Raw genomic sequence first — 19772 nt, forward strand, 5'->3', positions numbered from 1 at the left:
TGTTAATACTATCTCGGGAAAAGTTTTGATTTTCTCGCTTTTGGATGGAAGTGAAGAAACCAACACACACCCAATGACAGAGAAGTCCAGAAGAGCCTTCTAACTAGTGCTGTTCTACTCACATCTTTTTTCAGTAAATTAAGGATTCATTTCTGTGAAACTGGTCAACGGAATCACAGATTCACATTATTGCTTTAGGCATTCTGAAATATGATCTAAAGGAAATAACACCAAGAGAAAAGTGGGAAACCCCTTGGCTGAAGGTTATTCTAACATGTTGAAAGATTCTCACAACTTCTGTGAAATGATGAGCAATAAAAGGTAAACTCACTGTCATGGTGCCAAAGGAGTTTATGTGTCTTTTAGTGTCCAAGTGGCAAAACTAAGCAGGCCAAAATCAACAGATACAGATAACAAATTCTCTGTTTTCATCTGGGTCATAAAATGGGCTGCTAGTCACTCTAGTGGGAAGCATTCATTTGAATAATTTCAAAGAGCCAATAGAGACTGAAAATCAAAAATTGGACCATGAGATTTTAGAGCTAGAAAGATGTGACAGATGGTCCACTCCTCCCTTCATTTTACAGATGAAGACATGAAGACCAAGAAAAGTTGCAATTTACCAAAGTTCTCCCATAGCCAGCAAGGTCATTTAAGTCTAAGCTCTCCACAGACAAGAATTTAGACTTTTGATTTTCTGAATACAATGTGTTGCTTTCACCATGAGGAGCATGGGACTCCAGTAAATGAGTTTTGGGGAGGGATCAGTGAAGGGGAAAAAAGGGCAAATTTTTGTTTTCTAAACCAAGGAATCAAACCACAGTTGAGGAAGAAAATGCCATCTTCTCTGCTTCTTTCAAGGTGTCTAAGCTAGGAGCAGAAATCATATGTCCCTCGATGGACCAAAGCAGAGCAAGCAGAAACTCCCACAGCCCTTGCTCAAAGAGGTCAACAGGACTCTGACCCCCTGGGTTCCACCTTGCTCTGCTCACTACTATAAAGAAGGTGGATTGCAGACAAGGTTAACTGAGCACTTTCCCTTCCCCATTTTCTCCTACGTTGTAAACAATATTATCCAAAAGTCCAGAGGTCTGTGGGCTTAAAGGAAATACTAATATGGCCATGAAAAGGTTCCTTCCATTGTCTTTTCTACTGTGATTCCTAAGGGTTTTTCCTTGCTCAATTAAGAAACTGTTTGTTTTCTGTTGTTCATCACTTGGCTCAGATCACTGAGAAAAGAGAAAAATATTGAATCCCTGTACTTTTTTTGTTTTTTGTTTCCCCCTTAGTAAATTTATTTATTTCTAATACACATTGCTTTGTGAATTATGTTGGGAGAGAAAAATCAGAGCAAAAGAAAAAAGCATGGGAGAAATTAAAAAAAAAAAAAAAAACAGAAAAAAAGAAGTGAACCTAGCATGTGTTGATTTAGTCTCTCTAGTTCTCTTTCTGGAAGCAGATGGCATTTTCTGTCCAAAGTCTATTGGGATTGCTTTGGATCATTGAACCCCTGAGAAGAACCAACCCTTTTATAGCTGATCATCACACAATCTTGATGTTATTGTGTACAACATATTTCTAGTTCTGCTTGTTTCTCGAAGAATCAGTTCATGTAAATATTTGCAGGCCTTTCTATAATCAGCTTGTTCGTTATTTTTAATAGAACAATAATATTCCATCTTCATGTGCCACAACTTGTTCAGTCATTCTCCAACTGATGGGCATCCATTCCTTTTACAATTCTCTGCTACCACAAAAAGGGCTGCTACGAACATTTTTGGCACATTTTAATGATCTCTGTGGGATCCAAACCCAGATGGATCAAAGGACAGTTTGACAGCCCTATGGGTATAGTTCCCAATTCTCGCCAAAATGGTTAGATCATTTCACAACTCCACAAATGATGCATTAGAGTCCCAGTTTCCCCACATTATAACCATCATTTTTATCATTTTCCTGTCATCTAAGCCAATCTAAGAGGTATGAGGTGGTACCTATCCCTGCATGTTTTAAAAATGATTTCTACTACCAAAAAATCTTCCATTTCTGATTCCAGGTCTACTTACTCTATTTTAAGAGCTGCTTTAGCTCATTCTCATTTTATACTGCAGCATGAAAATAAAGATTCACTTTCTTTGAACATACAAATAATTTTGACCATAACGATTTGTAAATGGCAGAAGCATTTGATGCTTAGTTGGCGAGACTGTTTTCCACTGGAGATTTAAGACCTCATCAGTCACAAAGGTGTCTCAACCCTCCTACATTTTTGACTGTCACACCAACTTTTCTTGTCAAGAAAAGTGATCGGAAGAGAGGGAATTTCTGCAATAAGTAAGTACATACCTTACTTTATTTCCTGCATATCTTCTAAAATCTAGGCAGTAGCAAGATCAATCTAGGTGTTATTAAGAAATTTTTCTTTTGTACCCAAGATACATTTCAAAGAATAGAATTACTGGGAAGTGGAATCCTTAAATATACCTCTAGTTTTGGTTTTTCAGGCTGATGGTATTTTGAGGCCTAAGGATCTTACTCAATCTACCTGTGAGGTCATTTCTTCATGAGAGATTCACATGACAACTGTAAAATTTTTTAAAATAACATGAAATTCAACTAACCTTGATTCAATAAGCATTTATTAAGCACTCATGCACACCAGAGACTTACCCCAAACATCTGCCGGAGATCAGGGTCCCGGAATCGGAAGGGGATATTGGAGACATGCAATCGTTTTGGGGTAGATTTACTCTCAGTATTCTCACTACTCTGTGTCTGTGACTGCTGTCCATCTGTCTGTGCCCCTCCTTCTGTCTGCTGGAATAAAAGAAACAGGAGACACTGGCTAAAAAAAAAGCACCATTCACAAACATCACATAGTAATTAAAGTTCTGGACCCAAATGCAACTTATTCTTAGTACTACTCTGAGTAGTCAGTACTCTAAGTAAAACTATGGCTGCTACTTTTTATTAACTGACAAAACCAAAAGTAAATAAATAAATAGTAAGCTGATGCTTAAAAACACTTGTACCTGGATAGGAAAACCTTTTGTTTTCTGAACAACTTAGTACCATTTGGAGACAAGTGGCAATCATATATGAAGACAATGTCTTCCTGGACATTTCCCTCATTCTCAGGCTTGCTCTCTTTTCAAGGCCACCATCCTTCTAAAATGATTCATCTGCTTATTTATGGCAATTGCTGCATTTCTAGCTGCCCTTTTCCAGCCCTTGCTAAAAATGAAGAAAAAAAAATTTTTTTTTCCAACTCTCGTTTGTAATTTGAACAAACTCAGAGGAGCTGTGAATCGTAGACCTTTTAGGCTCAGAAACAGAACACCATCTTTAAAAAGGTGTTAAAACTTGAAATTTTAAAAGACTATCTGGAATGCATTAAGAACACATGAAGGAGTATCCAGCTTAATGATGATGGCTTTCTGTTTTGTTCCATTCAGACTGTGCAGATGGCAGAAATGGATGTGGTCTATTTGAATTAAAAAATAGTGAGAGGAAGAACTATGAAATTCTGCTGGGCAAAAATATCAGATTTTCAATCATCAAATTAAGCAAAGTATAGACTAAACAGAACAAAATCCTTTCAGACAGGAAACAAAATAATTAAAACAGCATTAAGTAGTTCAAGATGCAACTCAATCTATCTCTAAGTAAATATATTCTGATTTGCCTCAAGCTCTTTTCTCATCTGTTGAAAAATTATCATTTCATTCAAACCTAAAAACATTAAACATAATTTCCTGAACTTTGACTAGGCTTGTCTATGAATATGAAAAGTATGGCTACAAAGGAAAAGAGAAGAGTCTATCAAGCCCAATCTTGTTTCTTTATGGACTTGTCCTTTACGTGACATGTAACCTGGGATATCTGTATCTGAAGCAGCAATGGAGGTCATTGATTTTTCCATCACACATCATCACAACTGCTATTTCTAGAATTTATTTGTTGGCTTCAACTGCATTTTTTATTGTCTAGGTCACTTAAAAAAAAGTCACAGAATCAGATTGATTCAGATAATGATCATGACGATGCTGATGATAATTAACATTTATATAACATTTTACAGTTGGCAAAATGCTTTATAAATATTTTTTCATTTGATCTTACAACCATCCTTAGAGGTAGGTGCTATCCTCATTTTACAGATGAGGAAACCAAAACTAAGAAAACTTAAGTGACTTGCCTAGGATCACAGTTAGAAAGTGTCTAAGGCTGGATTCGAATTCAGTTCTTCTTGACTCCAGGTGTAGCCCTATATCAACTGTATAACTTGCAGCCTAATCTATCAAAAATACCAGAATATAAATTTCTAAAAGGCTCTCAGTTTTACCATCTATGTGAATACAGGGCTGTCTGATGCTTGGTTTCCTCGTGTGCAAAACAGAAGAAAGAATATTTGAACCGTTACTTATAATTAGATGTGGATGCACACCTCAAGATGAGAAAGTAAGAATGGGTTGTGCTTTGTGCCACTGGATATTGAGGAGGTTTGCACTGTCTGCTCTCCTGAACAGTTGTAAAGGGAGATAATGATCATGAAGCAGTTGGCAAACCTAAAAGTTTGGTCATAAATGTGAGCTCTGAAGGCCATGAAACTCTTGGTTCTCTGGGGGCTGTGAAGCATAAAGGAGGATTATTTCTGTTGGAAGGCCTCATGACTCCCTGGAAGTCCATAGGTTCTCCCAACACTATATAACCATCCACTATCTACCTGCAAGCACAGCAAGGATCCCCACCCCATTTTCAACATGAAGAAACTAAATAGCATTCGTTGGATTCTCAATCTGCTGCTAGAATGATTTTTAGGAAACGTGAACCAACTAAGGCTAGAATTCTAGCCTCACTCAAGACGAGATAAAAGAATGAATGTATCTAAGAAAACACACGAATTTACAACTAAAGCAGTAATACGATGCACTGGACACTGGAGAATTGCACAGAAACAGAAAGAGAAATTGCATGTACTGGGCAAGGCTGTGTTGAATTTAATAATATAAACTGGATGAGTCTTAGATTCCCCATTTAATAAAAGAATCCCTTGCAACTCATTCTAATTAGAGACTGCCTTAACGGCAAGAATAGCTCTTGCTGCTCAAGCAGAGATGGGAAACAAATGAGAGCATTCAGGCTTTTGGTCTTTGTAAACACAGATATTAACCATTTTTAGGAAAATATCAGTCAGGGCATGACTGGTTTGGGGCTAGTCTTCTATTGTTAGCTGCTGAGCAACTTTACTGGTTGCAGAAACAACCTCCTAAGGTCTTGTTTTTCCTTTTGTGGTAATTGTTTGACCTAATTTATTCACTGGGCAGAAGATGAAACAGAATAGGCTGGAGTCTGTTTACTGGAAGTGTGGAATGAGGATTGGCAGCAGCTACCCTGACGAAATCACGTGGCTAAAGCATGTATGTCTGCCCTTCGCCCAACCCCTCAAGCTGAGCAAGGCCCAGTGGAATCTTCTGTGTACTGATACAGGCTAAAAATGGCTCTCCCCCTCAACCTGGAAACAGCTTTTAAAGATTTCTTTGGTAGCCGTACCTTCAAATTTAGCACAAACTGGACTTTTTCATCTGACCCAAGCCTCTCTCTAATAATCAATACTGTGTGTATGTATGTGCGTGTGTATAATAATGTATGTATATACATAGATATGCATGTGTCCACATGCATACACACACAGGAAACACCAACCATTTATCACATTCTGTACTAGTAACTGGACGGTGGATCAAGGCACTCCTCCCAGGGGAGGTTACAGAATTCTGTTCTGCCTCAAGATCTGTTTACAGAAACTCCTGATATTTCATACTGACTACCAAAGATGCGCTCCATTACTCAGGGCACCAATTTTGCTTTGTGCATCATCTACCACATCAGCCCTTCACTGTTCTCCCGTCTTTCTCAATGACTTCCCGGTGAATAACATTTTTTTTTCCCCTAGAGGGCCTTACAAGTTCAGGGAGCACAATCTTCACAATATTATCCTGGGAGTGGAGTGAGGGAGAAAAGAAGAATAAGGGAGAAGGACATAAAGGGGAAGGAAAGGGAAGAACAGGGGAAGAGAGGAGAAGGAAAGAGAAAAAAGCAAAAGATAGTGGAAGCAAGGCAAGAACATGAAGTTTATTGTTCAATCGTTTCACTTATGTCTGACCCCATTTGGGGTCTTCTTTGCAGAGAACTGGAGTGGTTTTTCATTTCCTTCTCCAGTTTATTGTACAGGTGAGGAAACTGAGGCAAGCAGAATGAAGTGACTTCCTCAGGGTCCACAGTTAAGTGTCTCGGGTCAGATTTGAATGTAAGAAAATAACTCTTAGACCCAGCATTCTATCCACTATAAAATGAAATAATGGTGTTAATTCAGTTCTTATATAAACTAAATATAGGACGACAGCAAGAATTAAAATGAGTTACTTATGTAGAGATTAAAAAATTAGCAAACTACTAATAACATAACAAAACAGACTTAAGAGGATTTAAAAAAAAAACAGAAAGGACTTGTTTATCCATTCCCCAACTGATGGGCATTCCTTCAATTTCCAGTTCTTTGCCACTACAGAGAGCCACTATGAATATAAGTTCTTTGCCTTTTTCCTTTATCATTTTGGAAAACAAATCTAATAGTGGTATTGCTGATTCAAAAGGTATACACTGCTTTATAAATCTTTGGGCATAAGTCCAGATTGCTCTCCAGTTTCATAGTGCCACCAACAGTGGCAGTGTTTCAATTTTTCCACATCTCCAGCATTTGTCATTAGTCTCTTCTATTATTTTAGTTGATCTAACAGGTGCATAATGACATCTCAAAGTTGTTTTAGTTTGTATTTCTCTAAACAACAATGATTTAGAACATCTTTTTATATGACTCTATATAGTTTTGATTTCTTCATTGAAAAATTGTCTATTCATATCCAATAAACATTTACCATCTGGGGAATGACTCAAATTCTTTATGTATTTGAGATATAAGACCTTTATCTGAGGAACTGTATAAAAGAATTTGTTCCCCCATCCCCGAATTTCTGTTTTTCTTCTAATCCTGGCTACATTGTTTTATTGTACAAAACCCTTTTAATTTTACATAATCAAAATTATCCCCTTTACATCTCACAATGCTTTCTACCTCTTATTTATTCATAAATTATTTTTCTACCCGTAAGTCTGATAGGTCATATATTGTGTGTTCTTCTAAATTTCTTATTATCTGTATGTATCTAGGTCATCTATCCATTTTAACCTTAAATTGGTAAATGATGTAAGATATTAGAATATGCCCAATTTCTACCACACTCCATTGCAGTTTCCTCAACAATTTTTACCAAATAGTAATTCTCATGCTAAAAGTTTAAATCTTTACATTTGTCAAACATAAGTTTTCTGTACTCATTTACTACTATCCACACTCTCTACTCTGTTCCACTGATCCACCTTTCTATTCCTTGATCAATACCAAATGGTTTTGTAATTACTGCTTTATATTATAGTTCAATATGATGTTATTATATTATAGTCTGCTTATCCTCCCTTGTTTATATTTTTCATTAATTTATTCAACAATTTTTACATTTTTTGTTCTTTAAGATAAATTCTGCTATTTTTTCTAGCTCAATAAAGTAATTTTTTAGTAATTTAATTGGGATGGTTTTGAATAAGCAAATTAATTTAATAGAACTGTCATTTTTATTTTATTGGCTCTGCCTACCCATGAACAATAATTTGCCAATTATTTACATCTGTCCATATATGTATAAAAATGTTTTATAATTATGTTCATGACAATCAGCAGGATGATTTCAGAGAGGCTTGGAATGAAATGATGTTAAGTGAAGTGAACAGAACCAGGAGATCATCGTATATGGTAACAGCAAGATTATACGATGATAGATGTGGCTCTTTTCAACAGTGAGATGATTCAGGCCAGTTCCAATGGTCTTGTGGTGGAAACTTCTGCACCCAGAGATAGTACTGTGGGGATTGAGTATGGATCACAACGTAGTATTTTCACTCGTTTTATTGTTGTTTGTTTGCTTTTTGTTTTCTTTCTCATTTTTTCTCCTTTTTGATCTGATTTTTCTTATGCAGCACGATAACTGTAGAAATATGTATAGAAGAATTGAGCATGTTTAACATATATTGGATTGGGGACAGCTAGGTAGTGCAGTGAATAGAGCACCAGTCCTGAAGTCAGGAGGACCTAGCAATTGCCTCAGCAAAAAAACAAAAACAAAAAACAAAAAACATATATTGAATTACTTGCTGTCTAGGGGAGAGGATGGGGGAAGGGAGGGAAAAAATTTGGAACAAGGTTTTACAAGGATGAATATCAAAAATTATTCATGTACGTATGTGTGTGTGTGTGTGTGTGTATATATATATACATACAGAGAGAGAGAGAGAGAGAGAGAAAATAAAAAGCTATAAAAAGAAAATGATAATAATTATGTTCATGTAGTTCCTGGATTTGTTGTAGCAGATACACTCACACACATTTTACACTATTTGCAGTTATTTTAAATGGGTCATCTCTTTTTTTTAAAAGTTATAATAGCGTTTTATTTTTCAAAATATATGCAAAGATAGTTTTTAACATTCACCCTTGCAAAACCCTGTGTATTTCATATTTTTCTTCTCCCTCCCTACCTCCCCCGGGGCACTTCTTACTATCTTTTCTTATAGAATCTCTTTGTGATGTGGAAAAATGCTGATAATTTATAAGGATTTATTTTATATCCTGCTACTTTGGTAAAATTATTGTTTCAACTGCTTTCTAGTTGAATCTTTGGGATTTTCCAAATAAATCATCATATCATCTGCAAAAAAGGACACTTTTTATTATCTCGAGGCTCATTCTGATTCCTTCAATTTCTTTTTTCTTCTCTTACTGCTATTACTAGCATTTCTAGTGCAATGTTGAATAATGCTAGTGATAATGAGCATCTGTTTCATTCCTGATCTTATTGAGAAGGTGTCTAGGTTATATCCTTTGCTTGCTGATGATTTTAGGTAAAGCTTTTAGGTAAAAGACTTTTTCATCTTTTCAATATATATGTTTTGGTTAGAGTTATCTAGATCTGAAAGGCAATGATTAGAGTCCTTTCATTTTATAGTGGATAGAATGCTGGGTATAAGAGATGTGGAAAAATTAGGGTAAAAGATACCATAGATAATGAAGTATTATTTGATAGCAGACCTAGATGCATTCAAATTTTTTAAGGAAAAGCTAAGTGAAATATAGATAGAAATAGACAATAAAATTATATTAGTGGAGGACTCTAATCATAGCCTTTCAGATCTAGAATGTCTAGAATGATTTTTTTCTTGCTTGTAGTACTATCTCCATAACCTGGAAGCTTCAAAACTTGGCTATGATGTTCCTTTGAGTTTTCATCTTGGTATCCCTTGCAGGCAATGATCAGGCTTTCCCCTTCTCCCCCAATTTCTATTTTCCCTCTAGTTTTAAAACTTCAGGGCAAATTTCTTTAATCATTTCTTGAAGTATAGTGTTTAGACTCTTTCTGAACATGATTTTTAGTTAGTCCAACAATTCTTATATTGTCTCTCCTCCTATATTGTCTCAATATTATATTGACAATTGTCAATTGTTTTTCTAATGAAATATTTCACATTCTCTTCTATTTTTCATTCTTTTGATTTTGTTTTATTATATTGTTTTGATATTTTCTGGTTCTTAAGAAGTCATTATACTTGCCCAATTCTGACTTTTAAGGAGTCACTTTCTTTTATACTTTTCTGGACTACTTTTTCCAATTGATTGATTTTCTTTTCATAACTTTCTTACGTTATTTGTATTTCCTCACTACCACACCCCTCCACCCCCATTTTTTCCTTAACCTCTCTTATTCAAAGCCTTTTTGGGGCTTGTGATCACTTTATATTTTTCTTTGAAGTAGAGGCAGCTGTTTTAATGTTGCTATCTTCTTCCAAGTTTGAACTCACATCTGAACCCCTGACTCTCTGTGATTATTCATCAGACTTGTTATGGTTTTTGTTCAGTGAACCTGGGCCCCGTGTTTAGTTAGCCCCAATAAAGGATATTTTAATATTCCCTCTATCAGCATTTGACCCTACAACATCGGGCAAAAGTTCCTGGAGCTGAGGTTGCCACCCAGCACAACTGCTTCTAGGACTTGTCTGAGCATGCAGCAGAATTTGCACTTCAGTCAAGTCAAACCACTCCTCTATGGAGGTCAGATCTTTTCTAATGTTCTCCCAAGTGGTCTTAGTCTGAACAACTGCTTTATCTGACTTATAATTATTTTGCATTAAGAGAGAAATTTTATTTTTATTAAAAGCATTTTTTAGCTGTCAAGTCACACTGCTAACTTACACTGAACTTGAAATCTACTTGTCCTTGAAGAATCCTTGAAAGTTTACAGTAATCACTATTGCCCTTTCTGAGTGCTCAGAAGACAATGCTCTATAAATGTGTCCAAGAATTTCAACCTGAATTAAAATCAAGGCTACTGGCCTATAATTTGAAGTAGTCCATGTAATATCATGCCTTTTTCAGCATAAGCTGATCACTTGAAAGCTCATCACTATACAAATTGTCATTTTTACTTCAGCAACCAGTTTCCCCTTTCTGATCAGAATCAGGGACTGGGTAGCTGTTCCGATCATCTCTTCCTTTAACCTCTCTGAAGGATGAAATCAAGACAAATTAACAATTCCTCTAAAACTCTGCCACATAGGGAGAGATATAGTGTATCTTATTAATTTCTTAATTCCTTATTAAGTTCTTTATTAAGGAACTTATTTCCTTATTAAGCAGAGATGTTCAGAGAGCTGGCTATCACTACTGTCTCAAGCTCACCCTGTGTCAGCTTTGGGATCTTCTTTTGGAGTTGCATCTCTTTCAGAGGTCTGACTCTCCATTTTCCCAAATATAGCACCAAATAGTTATGGTAAAAGAAATATTCTAATCTGGGTGGGGGGAAACACTGGGATCAATTATTAAGGATGTGGCACAGGGATCCTGTCCTCATTTGTGGAAAAAGAAAAGGGTAGGAACGATCACTCTTCTGAGGAGGGACAAATGTGTATCTGAGAACACAGAAGAGGGGATAGAAGATGTAGATGAATCAAGCAAAGATGTGTTTAATGTTTTTTCCCTTCATCCCCATCGGGGCATGAATTTTAAAATAAGTTCAGTTTGGCAAGGAAATGGTTAGAGAGGGGACATATAGGAGGAGTCTTGCTATGATCAATATGGGAATGCTAGGATCACAGATCCAGACTAAAAAAGAAACAAAACACTAAAATGTGAATGTTTTTTCTATCCCATTCCATCAACTTGAGATGCTCTTCCATCTAGATTGAGTCATATTTGGTATCCAATGCCTTAGAAAATAGAAACAAATTTATATCAAGATTTTCCGTCTGTGTTTGTATGCTGCTATTGTTCCCCTTCTAAGATTCTGCTTTTGTAGTAACTACAAGTTTTAACAAAATGTACAACAGAGAGAAGGAAATGTAACCTTACTTATTATTCTTAGGGGGAGCCTGTATAGAATTAAATAAGACCATGAGAATCAAGTTTCATTTACCACTATACAAGCTCTCCTCTAACTCCCTCAAGTTACATCTAATTTGGAAAAGTTCCGTATTGACCAACAGCTGATTAAACAGAGCTTCCCACCCTCTGCTAAGCTATTAAGGGAAGCAAGCCCAAATTGTGGCTAGCTACACTGCATTGAACACTAAAGCAGAATGCTTTAGGTCTGTAACTGTCGACCCAAATTCACTGTCAGAACTTAGATTTTCTTAGCATTAATTCTCAACAAAACAACAAACAGGGAAAGTAATGTATGATCACAGCCACAAAATTCTGAAGCCTACCTTAAGATCTGAATAAGTTAATGTATCTAAAATTATTTCGAAAAGGCTAATTAAGCCAAGTGAGCCTTTTTAAGCAGCAGTAACAAAGAACTGCAAAGAAAGCTGGTAGGCATCCATCAAATGGGAAATGGCTAAATAGTGAGGCATGACAGTAATGGAATATGGGCTGAAAGACAGGACAAATGAAAAGAATCCAGAGAAACATGGGAAGATACATGAGGCACAACCAAAAAAACAAGAGAAACAATGAGCAGAAAAAAGAAATGGAAAGAATAATAAAGTGAAACTCAGATTTTGAAATAGAACTCTGTGTGATTAATTATCATAACCAAGCTTGGCCCAGGAGAGAAACATGGATCTCTCCCTTCCTTTCACTGAAGAAATGGGGGGACCATGATTTGGGGATATTATATACACTATATAGATAATGTTGGGGGGGACTTTGGAGAACTGTGACCCCCGGTCCCCTTTTAGCTTCTGTTACAAGGGAAGAATTGTTGGACTTTGGGAGGAGCATATTCAGGAATGAATATGATGATCGTGTACAAACAAAGGTCTCAATAAGAATAAAAACAAAAAGAAAAGGATCAAGGACAACACAGATGCAAAATAACATTAAAGATTCAATATAATATCCTATACAGGTATACCAAATGTAATTTTCCTAACATATTGAATTTGATAATCTATGTATAAATAAAATATTTATCAAATACTAAATAAATAAAGGTTCAATTATTCTTATCCTCTAAAGGATTTGTTCAAATTGATGTTTTCTAAAGAAATTGCCTAGGATTTCATATATCAGAAATAAAATCAAGGAATCTAACATTTTAATATGAAACAAGGAAAGAAATAATTCAATTTTTAGAAGTTTAATTTAAATAGAATCTTTCTGGAACAAATCTATTAGATAGAGTAAGGATCTGTATAAAGCAAGAATTTTTCATGTGTGGAACACTGGCTGAAGTTAATGATGAATTAATTAATAACAATACACATCTAAAGACATGCACAGAAAGCTGTCTTAAAAGTCTAGTAATCTACTTGGATGGTTATAGTGTTAACTTCATTTTCAACTGGCGGATGTCTATTTTTTTCTTTCCATGTCATTCTATCCACTACATCTGTTAGCATTTTAAGCATTTGTATCAGGTTTCTAAAATGACATATGGTTAAGTTGAAAAGCATGAGGGTAGATGGTACAGAACGCCTTTTTCAAAAAGGAAAAATTTCCTATGCTAACAAAATTGTTTTCTCTCTTTTTCTCAAGCTAAAAATCTCAGAAGAGATTTTTATTTTCTTAAGAGCAGTCAGTTTCAGAATTGAAATATCATACTGAGAGAACATGGTAGTTCTCTCAGTAAAACTTTTTCATCTCATTCCAGCAAGGGATGGATTGTAAGGCTCCTGAGGGATAGTCCCTATTTCTGTAGTACAGTGGATGACCACTGGACCAAGAGACCTAGATTTCAGTTCTAGTTCAGTTCTTTATTCATTGTATGACGTTGGCTAAGTCACTTTGTTGGCTTGACATTCCTCCTCAGTAACATGAGCTGCCTGGATCAGATAACTGGACTTTATGATCCTGTTGAGCTCCTATGCTAGGATTCATGGATTAGGACGTTCCAGAGACCAGAGGTTCAGCCCTACATGTTTGTGATCACATACTGCTCCTCCAAGAGCAGGTTTTATTTTTATCTTTGAGCATAGGTGCTTCATAAATGCTTTCTTACTGAGTGACAGAAAGCTAGCCTTTCTATGAATATAAGTGTAAATAAGAATTTTACAAAAAACTAGTGAATATCAATGTTCGTTCAAAGTTGTCTGACAATATTGCTAATGGGTGACAATGATATGATTTGGCCTTTAGTAGTTTACTGGGAAAGCAAACTTTTACCATTTTACACAGCTTACAAGTTCATACCAGATACATGATGGAACAAAATAATACAAATACCCACTGAGATATACACAGGTCTACTCTATTTCTTTCCCTTTCCTTTTGTTTTAAATGCCTTTTTATAGATGGCTCCATTACACTAAAATATTCTTAGAAACCTTCTATTGAAGTATAAAGAACGGGAGTCAGAAAAATTGAAGGGTTCTCAAAGATGCCATTTCTTTTGGTCAAGAACAAGCATTCGGGAAGCCTAGTTATCAGGGTAGCCTTGGTCCAATGTTTTAGATTTTCTCAATTCTCTGTTTCCTAATCTGTAACTGATGAAATTGGCCTAGGAAAGGAACTCAGAGGGCATTAGTCCAATCCCCTCATTTTACAGATAAAGAAACAGGCCCAGCCAAGGAAATGAGGTGCCCATGGACACATAGATTAATTCTGCTGAACTTTTCCTCTTACTTTCTATTCTTTGTTACAAGGGATGACTTGCTAGGGATATATTTAGAAGTGTAAGCTATGCAAAATTAATTAATAATTAATAAGACTCTTCTAAAAGTTAAAAGGAAAATAAGCAGATGAAAAATGGTTCTCTCAGCAGAATGAGTCCCGTGCAGCAGTAGGTTAGGAGAGAATGATGTTTCTCCATTGCTAAGTTAGGGAACCAAAGAGAAATAAGGTCTTATATTCCAAGAGTATCTCAATCTTCTAAAAGAGTTGAGATCACTTATATTACAAGAGCAATGATTATACTTGTGATTTCATTGGTAAAGAGAGCTATTGCATAAGATCATTCTCACCACCTTCTGGGCACTTAAGCAACACTGAGAGGTTGGCTGATTTACCTAAGATTACATATCTCCTGGGAGGGGGTGGGGAGAGGAGTGCTGGAAATCAGGTTTTCATGGCTCCAAGGCCAACAAGATCCATTACTCCATGAACTTAGGACCAGAGTCCCTTACTGCATGGTGCTGAAAACTCCTAATTGTGACTGATGTACTGCTGCTGCTGCTACTATTAATCTTTAGGGAATGATGGAGAGATGACCCAGGACTGGAAATAATCAAATGTCCTAATTTTTAAAAAGGGAAAAAGGTTGAATTACATAAACTAAAGATAGATGAGTATGTCAGTCACCTCACACATGTCTACAATGGTTAAATTAATATTTTCTTGGTAGTTAGGGAAGTAATAATTACAAGATACAGATTCACCAAAAACAAGGTTATCAAACAAAGTCTACAAGATAGATCAAGTGAATGCTTTTGACACAGTGATCTAAATTTGATTTGACAAAAGCTCTTACTGTAAGTAACAAAATAGAGAAAGGTATGGTAAAAAGATGTGGATTGGTGAATTCACACTCAACTGAATCCACAGGGTATTGGTGTCATTAATGAATTTATATTGTTGTGAAGAAAGATCTCTAACAACCTGTGCCTAACCTTGTTTTATTCAACTTTTTTATTGATGAGATGGATGAAGAAATAGATGGAAAGTTCAAAAAGTTTTGTTAGCTAGTTGGAATGATAGGGGGCTGCAAAGGGGGCACTAGCTTGTGCTTTAGTTGAGCATTGTGCTAGAATCAGATGTGTGTGTGTATATATATATATGCATATATATATATATAATTTTTTAAAACATTTATGGAAACCCAGACTAAGAACTTTTGAATTTGATGGTCCCTTCTCATTCCAATATGAACAAGAAAGAATAGGCTTGATTTTATATTAAATATATTGGAAACATTCAGATCTAGGGAGAGTATTAAAACATTTTATTAGACATACACATCCTTATGGCCATAAATTAGCCTGATAGTTTTGTGTTTTTTAAATTTATCTCCATGTCCAAAAATTACTAAGATTACTAAGATCATATATTTTGAACACAAAGGACCTGAAGGTCATCCAGTCTAACACCCTTATTTCACAGGTAAGGAAATAGATATCTAGAAAGGTTTCCTTTCCTTTAACTCTCCTTTTAACTCTATACAGTCAGGATGCAAGTCTCATGATTCAACCTAAACTGTTCTCTCCAAAGTGATTTGTTGATCTGTTAATTGCCAAATCCAAAGGCCTTTTCTCAATGCTCTATCTTCACAGCCTTGGACATTGCTGAACACTTTTTTCATCAATACTCTCTTCATTCTAGGTTTTCAAGACAGAGCTCTCTCCTGGTTCTCCTCCTAGCTTTCTCATTGGTTGCTGGTTTGTCATCCAGGTCAGACTCTCTATCCAATGTCCCAGAGCACTCTATTAAGGGCCCTCTTCTCTACTCCTTTTATGCTGTTTCACCTGTAGATCTTATCAATTCTCATGGATTCAATTATCATCTCTATGCTAGTAAAATTCCAATCTACTTATCCAGGTCTAACTTCTCTACTGACCTCCGGTCTTGCACCTCCAACTGTCCACTGGACATCTCAAACGAGAAGTCCCATATATCTTAAACTCAATATGCCTGAAACCTTATTTACAAATTCTTCCTCTACCTTCCCCTCTCCTTCCAAACTTCCATATTTTCATCAAGGCAGCCAGCATCCTTCTAGTGCCTCAAGCTTCCAACTGCTCACTACCTCTTACATTCCATATCCAATCAATTTCCAAGGCCTATATGATTTCACTTATGCAATCTCTCAAATACACCCTTCTCTCTACTGACACTGGCCCCAACATGGTCGGGTCCTTTCTGCTTGGGCTCTCAGAGTAGCTTCTGGTGGGTCTGCCTGCCTCAAGCTTCTCCTCCCTTGAATCCTCCCTCCACATAACTGTCGAAGTGATCTTCCTAAAGTGTAGGTTTCATCTCTTCTCCAGGGCCAGCTCTACTTATTATAATATCACGATATTTATTTCTGTTGTTTGTTGCTATTTTAGTCGTCATTAGTTTTATATATATTCTGGTTCTGCCAGTTTTGTTTGTATCAGTTTATTTAAGTCTTCTGTGTTTCTCTGAGTTCTTTAAAAACTCTTTTTTTCTCTTATCGTGCAGTAATATTCCAATTCATCCGTGTGCCAAAATTCCTTGATCAATATGTATCTATCTATGTTTCCAGGTCTTTGCTACTATAGAACTGTGTGCTCCTTTCTTGGCACTTACCTCCCAAGGTTGTTGTGAGGACCAAATGAAAATTCTGTAACAGTACCTACTACTAGTACAATGCCTGGCATACAGTAGATGCTGTATCAATGTTTATTTCCTGCCCTTCCCACTTTGACCTTTTTGAATTACGAAATGCCACTATTAGATAATGATATTTCTTCAGGTACCAAAAACCTTTATACTCTCTGGGTAGAATCTCACCTCTTCTTCAGCTTTCATCTACTTTCTGTGCCTTGATTTATAACTCCCTGCAGCAAGTGCCCAACCTACCTCTCTTTTATTCCCAGGTCACTTGATTCATTAGAACCTGTATCCATGATGGCTGGCAAGCTAGGGTTTTGCAAAGAGGTATAACTCCAAATATTAGGGGTAACCCTTGATGGGCAGCTACTCTTTTACTTATCTACTATAGTTCCTAAGTCCACATCTGCGTTTCAGATGTAACAAATCAGCCAGGTAATTCCATTAATGCAATAAAAACATTTACCAAATAGAAGGAAAGACAAGATTGTAGCATAACATCCCATTCACAATTCTGAGGTACCCACTTCCACCAATAATGTCTATCAGGGTACAGTACTATGTTAGTAAGGCACCTGGATAGAGATCATACTTCTTATTATGCTCAGAGGTTTTTTTCCTTAGACCCGCTTTCCTGTGGCTGAGCCCCTTTTGTGAAAGATTTCACTTCTAGTTCACAATTATTAACACAATCCTTAAATTTCCCACCAACTGTCCTGTTTGGTTATGACTCCACCATCATATCTCTGAACAAAGTACCTATATCTCCTCCCCCCTTTTTTAACTTCTTCTTGGGTGCTATCTTCTCCCATTAGATTGTAAGCTCTTTAAGGCAGGAACTGTCTTATTCTTACTTATATGCCCAATGCTTAACACAGTGGGAGCTCAATAAATGTACTATATGTATTATATTTATGCTGACTATGTTCTGGTAATGTCCAATAACCTCAAATAGTTCTGTGGTTCCAAGTTTTCCAGTTTTCAATTTCAAAGTTCTTCTGCTAGTTCTATGTAAATCAGACAATGGACAACAGGACACTGGGGCCATTTTTCCCTTGAATTAAATGTTTTGTCTCTGGAGATTACTTTCTTAGTGTTTTTCCCCCAATAATAAATTATTGAAGCCATGAAAGTAGATGAAACCTGAAGAATATTGAGAAAGGACAGAAGCTACTTCTAAACAACTTACTAATTTGTCTTTGTTTCTATCTTTTTTAATCAGCAAGTTTGTCAAACTGAAGAATGACAGCTGGACAACATGATTTCTAAAATCCCTCCCAGCTCAAAATCTATGATTTCTTTTTGACAACCTTCAAATCTAACTCCCTGCATTTCTGTACAACTTATTTGCCACCTCAAATTCAACATATCTAAAAGTGAAATAATTATATTTTCCCCCAACTCTTACCCACCTATTAAGATATCTTTAAGTTGGGTAGTAATGAAACAAATAACTGGCCAGTTGGATTCCTATGAAAGGCCTTTTGGGAAACAACAGCAGAGAGTAAATGTTGTTTCCATAAGGGGGTGAGCAGCAATTTAATAATTGCAGATCAAATGTACCTGAATAAGTAGCATCAGTTGTTAGGTGAAAAGGCAAGAAAACATTGTTTAAAAAGTCTTACTTAAGTGCCCTCTGTGCATAAATAAAATAATTCAACCAATTCAGCCAAGAGTCAGCAAGCATGACAAGAAACTAAGGATCTTAGTTTTATCACAAAGGAAAACATCTTAGTAATTTGTAAAGACTATATTACATGCTTTTTTCCCTGCCAGTTAGCTGAATTAACTATTACTAAAAGTGCACAAAATACAGACTAATTTATAATTTGAAGAAAAGGCAAAAGGAACAGAAGAACCTTTTTTTCCATCCTCTTGCTTATCAGAGAGAATAAATCTTGAAAGAGTGCATGCCCTTAATGAAGAAAACAAAGAGAAAAAAATCATTCAAAATGAATCTATGCCTAATGTTACAAAGAAATTAGAAAGTAAAAATGTGACCCAGAGGAGGCAAGGAAGAAAGACCTCTTTACCTAAGCAAGAGGCATGTAACTTTCTCAAAGATGCTTCTGGGGCAGGGTAGGGACCCTCGTAAGATTTGCCACACCTGAGGACCATTTCGGAAGACATGACAGCACCAAACAATGCTGTAAAAAGGAACCTAGAAAATACTGCTAGAGATTATAAAGTATTAGAAAACAGATGAACTGAGGGATAAATGTCCCCTATTCTAACTGCTAATTAAAGGCAAGGGCAATTAAAAGGGAAACAAGGGCATTTAAAAGGGAAATGAAGAACTGGTTAAAAAGGTTATCATTTAAGAAAGCAATTTAACTTGGACAAGTGCATGTGTTACAGGCTCTTTGTCAAGCATTTATTACATCAAATAGGGGCCTGTAAAAAATACTTGAGAAGGGGCAGCTAGGTGGCACAGTGGACAGAGCACCAGCCCTGACGTCAGGAGGACCTGAGTTCAAATATGACCTCAGACACTTAACACTTCCTAGCTGTGTGACCCTCGGCAAGTCACTTAATCCCAATTGCCTCAGCAAAAAAACCAAAACAAAACAAAAAAACACCTTGAGGAGCTGATCAAGAGAGCTTTAAGATGTAAATGGCTGGCAAGAATTAACTACAAAACTAAATTATTAATTTAAAAGATCTCAAATAAAATGAACATTTTCATATATTTACTTGATCTGAAAAAGAAGACTGTTCATGAAACTGCAGATTTCTATCATGTACAAATTTTTAGTTCAATTTTTCACATTTCCTCCCTCATCTCATCCAGCTTCTCTATGCTTCTTTCTGTTTTCTACATTTTTTCAAAAAAAGATGCCTTTATGCCCTCGTTCTTTTTTTCCTTTCTTTTCCTATTCTT

The 19772-nt window shown here is 36.1% G+C and overlaps 1 protein-coding gene across 23 annotated transcripts in view; it reads right to left on the bottom strand.

Annotated features, from left to right (window-relative positions):
* Window positions 1-19772, bottom strand: part of RBFOX2 (RNA binding fox-1 homolog 2) — a 222554-nt gene that overhangs the window by 39345 nt on the left and 163437 nt on the right. For 18 of the 23 annotated variants that reach the window (XM_051961656.1, XM_051961662.1, XM_051961654.1 and 15 more), the window contains one exon: window positions 2671-2817. In XM_051961656.1, coding sequence (XP_051817616.1) covers window positions 2671-2817 — 147 coding nt within the window. The remainder of the gene's footprint in view (window positions 1-2670; window positions 2818-19772) is intronic. The other 5 variants (XM_051961666.1, XM_051961672.1, XM_051961658.1 and 2 more) reach the window with 1 other exon arrangement.

Source organism: Antechinus flavipes, chromosome 5 (assembly GCF_016432865.1).
Source record: "Antechinus flavipes isolate AdamAnt ecotype Samford, QLD, Australia chromosome 5, AdamAnt_v2, whole genome shotgun sequence".
Classification (NCBI taxonomy): domain Eukaryota; kingdom Metazoa; phylum Chordata; class Mammalia; order Dasyuromorphia; family Dasyuridae; genus Antechinus; species Antechinus flavipes.